At 40.1% G+C, this 5,760-nt stretch overlaps 1 protein-coding gene across 2 annotated transcripts in view; it reads right to left on the bottom strand.

Moving 5' to 3' along the window:
- Positions 1 to 5,760, bottom strand: part of TM2D1 (TM2 domain containing 1) — a 44,461-nt gene that overhangs the window by 15,712 nt on the left and 22,989 nt on the right. Inside the window, exons 4-5 of one of the 2 annotated variants that reach the window (XM_011941135.1) lie at positions 4,884 to 4,975; positions 3,571 to 3,927 (exon numbers count right to left, since the gene is read on the bottom strand). In XM_011941135.1, coding sequence (XP_011796525.1) covers positions 3,806 to 3,927; positions 4,884 to 4,975 — 214 coding nt within the window. In that variant the 3' untranslated portion in view covers positions 3,571 to 3,805. Of the gene's footprint in view, positions 1 to 3,570; positions 3,928 to 4,883; positions 4,976 to 5,760 lie in introns of those variants that run through there. The other variant, XM_011941126.1, reaches the window with a different exon arrangement.

The following is a 5,760-nucleotide window of genomic DNA, read 5'->3' as shown; positions in this document are numbered from 1 at the left end:
TCTAAAGTTATATCTTTAACTGCTGATCCATGAAGAATAGGTAATCACATCAGGGCTTTGGCTTTTATTCTGCCATTTTCAAGATTGTTCTTCCTTTTAGGCCACTTCTTTAGAGAAGTCTTCCCTAACATGCCTGTCTGAAGCAGCATGCCACCCTATCCCTGCCCCATAACCCACTATGCTCGGCTACTTTTTAAAATTTTTTGTAGGGACAGGGTCTCACTATGTTGCCCAGGCTAGTCTTGAACTCCTGGGATAAAGTGATCCTCCCGCCTTGGCATCCCAAAATGCTTGGATTACCAGTCACCACATCTGGCCTAAATTTCTTTTTTTTATTTTTATTTTTTTTCTCATACCTCTCAGGGATGAATGAAGGTTTTGATTATAATAACTGTAGTAGCAGAAATAGTGACAACAAAAGTTGTTGCTGGGCTAACATTTATCAAATGTATCTTACCGCCGGGCGCGGTGGCTCAAGCCTGTAATCCCAGCACTTTGGGAGGCCGAGACGGGCGGATCACGAGGTCAGGAGATCGAGACCATCCTGGCTAACACGGTGAAACCCCGTCTCTACTAAAAAATACAAAAATCTAGCCGGGCGAGGTGGCGGGCGCCTGTAGTCTCAGCTACTTTGGAGGCTGAGGCAGGAGAATGGCGTAAACCCGGGAGGCGGAGCTTGCAGTGAGCTGAGATCCGGCCACTGCACTCCAGCCCCGGCAACAGAGCGAGACTACCTCGCTTAATTCTTATTGCCCTTCCTATCTGTGTTCATAAAGTATTTTTATATTTGAAAACCTAAAACAAGGTTAAGATGGCATTATTGGAAACTTCATTACTAAAATCATCCTTTGCCTTAAATTTGTAGAAATAGATAGACCATAGTTAACATCACACGTTTGGAGTAAGATATGCTGTAAGTCACTGTAATGATTAAACCTTCAAGTTTTTTTTTAACACTGAACTGGTAAGTTTAAATGTGTTACTCCAGGAGTTTCTTTTCTTTCTTTCTTTCCTTCTTTTCCTTTCTCCTTTTTTCCTCCTTCCCTTCCTTCTTTCCTTTGCAGGGTCTCACTACTTCCAAGGGTCTCACTGTGTTGCCCAGGTTGGTCTTGAACTCCTGGCCTCAAGTGATCCTCCTGCCTTGGCCTCCCAAAATGTTGAAATTACAGGTGTGAGTCACCACACCCAGCCTCTTGATTTTTTAAAACAGCTTTATTGAGCTATAAATGACATACATTAAAATGACATACAATGACATCAATGACATACAATGACATACAATGTACGTATTTAAAATGTACTATTTGATAAATTTGACACTTGTAAACACCTGTGAAACAATCACTATAATAAAAAAAGAACGTTATCTGTCACCCCTAATAGTTTCCTCACGCCCCTTTATAATTTCTATTTCTTGTCTCTCCTTGCCCCAGTCTTTCCCCAGCAAGCACTTACCTGCTTTCTGTCACTATAAATTTGTTAGTTCCTTAAACTTTTAAATATCATCTCTGATCTGTTCTCTAATTTCCTTAAATGTATTACTCCAGGCGTAGGTAATATTTACCAGTTCCAAAGACATTCTTTCCTTATCTAATATTTTATCTCAGCAGAAACCTCTCATGTTCATTTTTGTGAAGCATCCTTAAGAAGGGGTTTTGTAGCAAAATATCTAGATTTTCTTAAATTTATCATCTTACTCTGTTATGGGTGTTATTACATTACTTTGCCAATAAACATATTTCTATGTCATTGTTTTAAATGGCTGCATAGTATTCTGCTCTGTTATACACTGTACCTTAATTTTTTGAGACAGTTCCTCCCTAGTGAACATTTAGCCTGTTTCTAGCTTTTTTGATATTCATATGACAAATATTTATCAGAGTCTTACCATCTGTCAAGTTCTGTTCAGGACACCAACTTGCATAAGACAGATAAGGCTTCTGCCTTTAAGAATGTATATTCGAGGCCAGGCACTGGCTCACGCCTGTAATCCTGACACTTTCGGAGGCCAAGGCAGGCGGATCACCTGAGGCTGGGAGTTTGAGACCAGCCTGACCAACATGGAGAAACCCTGTCTCTACTAAAAATACAAAATTAGCTGGGCACATGCCTGTAATCCCAGCTACTCGGGAGGCTGAGGCAGGAGAATCATTTGAACCCAGGAGGTGGAGGTTGTGGTGAGCCGAGATCGCACCATTGCACTCTAGCCTGGGCAACAAGAGCAAAACTCCACTCAAAAAAAAAAAAAAAAAGAATGTACATTCCAGAGGAAGACTAAAGTGAATGAATAAACAAACCCCTGAGGCTAACAGATTTATAATTAGCACTATGAAGGAAAAAAAAAAGCTATATATAAGTAGGACTACTGCTTTTCATAACCATGAAAAAAGATTAAGTAAGTTTAGTTTTAAAATGGATTTTTTATTTATTTATTTTCTTTTTTGTGGAAATGGGATGTCACTATGTTGTCTCTGCTGGCCTCAAATTCCTGGCCTCAAGCAATCCCCCCACCTCAGCCTGTTGAGTAGCTGAGTCTATGGGCACACACCACTGCACCCGGCAAAAAACTGAATTTTAGATTTTGTTTAACTACTTTCATTGCAGTCAACATTGTAAGAATTTTTTTTAAGGCAGTCATCATTTAAAATAAAAATGCCTACATTTCTTAACCTTGGATTCTTAACAGAAATTAAAATTTATTTAAAATATTTATAAATTTTAAATTGGCCAGGCACTGTGGCTCTTCCCTGTAATCCCAGCACTTTGGGAGGCTGAGGTGGGAGGACAGCTTGAGCCCACGAGTTCAAGAACAGCCTGTGCAACACGGCGAAATCCCATCTCTACAAAAAAATACAACATTAAGTCAGGCGTGGTGGTACATGCCTGTAGTCCCAGCTGCTCGGGCAGAGCTGAGGACGGAGCATACCTTGAGCCCAGGAGGCTGAGGTTGCAGTGAGCCATGATCGCACCACTGCACTCCAGCCTGGGCAACAGAGTGAGACCCTGTCACAAAAAAAAAAAGAAAAAGAAAAAATATTTTATTGCTTCTGATACCTAAAAGGATAACTTCTGATATCTAAAGGACCCAACTCCACAGCAAGGTACTCAAAGCATTTTATGATCAGACCATAGACTACCTCTGTAGGCAGTGTCACCTCCTGCATGTTCTTCCTACACGATCAGCTAAATTATCCCCTAATCTCTCAGTGTACACCTATACACTTTACACATGCTGTTCCCTGCCATGCCTTCAACCTCTATAATCTTTTCATCCTTCAAAATCTAGCTCAAATGTCACCACATCTAAGAACTTCCTTCAGTCAACTGCGTCAGTCCCTTTTCTTTACTCTCACAGCACTTTGTTATGGTTCTGTTATGGCGCTGTACCATAAATTGGCCTACTAACATGTTTATTTTATTTTTAACCAATATACACTGTGACCTTCATCATTATTTCCATATCACTTAGTTATTTAAATATTGAATGTTTAATTAAATAAATATATATAGTACTTTATGACTTTTACTTAGGAACTTACAACACTGAGTTTTAGTACAGCTATCAGAAATATACCTACCATCAACTCCACAGTGAAGACTTCTCTTTGATCTTTTGTGGGTAGCAACATGGAAGAAATAAGGTTAGCTTTGCTAGCTAGAAGGCAGAGCATTCAAAAACTTTAAATTTGCTCAGTGAAGGGCTAATATACAAGCAGACTACTACAGTAAATAAAGCATGATCTCTGGAGCCAGAAAATTTGGGTTCAAATTAAGGTCACTAGCTGAGTGTCCTTGGGTAAATCTCTTAATCTCGTGACAATTTTCCTATCCATAAAACAAAGATGATAACAACAAGTATGTCACAGAATAAAGGAAAGCCTCTAGACTCAGTAAATCCCTTAACCTCTCTGGTGACAGTTTCCCTACCTGTTAAAAAGGATTTAAAGAGGATGATAAACTCAGAGGGTTGTAAGGCTTCAATAAGGGCAGGCATGTGAAAGTACTGTTTAAATAAAAGCTATCGTAAAATGTAAATAGTTTTCATAAGCATTAGTAACTATGGTAAATGTGATTACAGCAAGAAGGAAGATATAGAGAGCAGGGCTAAGGGTGATAGAAGTCAGGCTCCCACTCCAGCTCAAGCTAGTCACGAAAGTTCCAACCCCAACTTGTTCTGAAAGAAGTGCATAGTTTCTTTTTTTTTTTTTTGAGACAGAGTCTTGCTCTGTCACCCAGGCTGGAGTGCAGTGGTGCGATCTCGGCTCACTGCAACCTCCGCCTCCTAGGTTCAAGCAATTCTCCTGCCTCAGCCTCCTGAGTAGCTGGGACTACAGGCGCCTGCCAACACGCCCGGCTAATTTTTTTTATTTTTAGTGGAGACGGGGTTTCACCGTGTTAGCCAGGATGGTCTCGATCTCCTGACCTCGTGATCCACCCGCCTCGGCCTCCCAAAGCGCTGGGATTACAGGCATGAGCCAACGCGCCCGGCCCAAGTGCATAGTTTCTAATCCCAGGGCAATGGTGAAAGAGATTTGGGCAGAAGGAAATATTTTTTGGAGTGGTAGAGGATGTACATTTGTTCATAAAACATTTACTAAACATCCAGTGTGTGCGCAGCACTAGCAGTGACAGTTCCAGCCTACTATCTTAAGTAAATGCCTACACTATCTTCTGTGTGTTTTCATAAAGGTGAAAACACAGGAAAAGTCAGTATTTCTTACCTAAGCTGAACTGTTGGGCTAATTGATAGCTCTATACTCACAGAAGAATGTTAACTACTCAACTCCAATTATAGAGAACTTATAATAAATACACAGAGATTTAATCTATAAGAACACATACAATTATAAGGATTTTTTTTTTTTTTAATGAAACATACGCACCCAAGGCAGGGTATCCAAGGTAAAATCGATCTGCTCCCAACCATCCAAGAAAAAGAGACAATGCGACTGCCACTTTGTATGAATAGCCATTTCTGTAAAATATTAAAATCTGAGTGTCATATTCATATATTTCCAACGTGAACATTTTAGAAAACAAAATTATTAACTACTACTTATTTGTTAATTGGTTCATTCATTCACTCAATTAATGTTTTTTGGATGCCTACTGTATGTCAGGCACTATTCTAGGCTACTGAAATGTATTAACGAATAAAAACAACAAAGATCCCTATTCCTGTGGAGCTTACAGGCTAGTGATAACAAGCAATAAACACAAATATATTTAAAAAGTAAATCATATGTCAGAAAGTCAAAAATGTTATGGAAAAAAAGAAGTAGGGCAGGCTGTGTAGAATGCCAGGAGCCATTTAAATGGCGTGGTAAGAGTAGGCCTCATTGAGAAGGTGATATTTGAGCAGAGACCTGAGGGAAGTGAGTGAGATGGCCATGCCATGCTTCTGAGGAAAGAGTGTCACAGGCAAAAGAGACAGGCAGAACTATCAATTTGAAGTCAAATTTCATCATGTAAGATCCCTGCTCATAATCCTCTTTCATGTGTGTGTGTGTCTGTGTGTTTATTGCACTGCATATTTGTATGAGTTAGAAAAAGTAGTAAGTGGCCCAGAGATCCTGTTTATGTGTCTAACGTTATAAGGATGTCAAACTTTATGCTGAAGGCAGTAGCACCCCATCTACAATGGAATAGGGCACCAAACTAGGAGAAAAATAATTTAGGGCCGGGCGCGGTGGCTCAAGCCTGTAATCCCAGCACTTTGGGAGGCCGAGACGGGCGGATCATGAGGTCAGGAGATCGAGA

This window comes from Colobus angolensis, unplaced genomic scaffold, assembly GCF_000951035.1.
Source record: "Colobus angolensis palliatus isolate OR3802 unplaced genomic scaffold, Cang.pa_1.0 Scaffold102, whole genome shotgun sequence".
Classification (NCBI taxonomy): domain Eukaryota; kingdom Metazoa; phylum Chordata; class Mammalia; order Primates; family Cercopithecidae; genus Colobus; species Colobus angolensis.
Note: the sequence above shows the minus strand (reverse complement) of the source record. Positions and strands in the feature narration are given on the sequence as shown.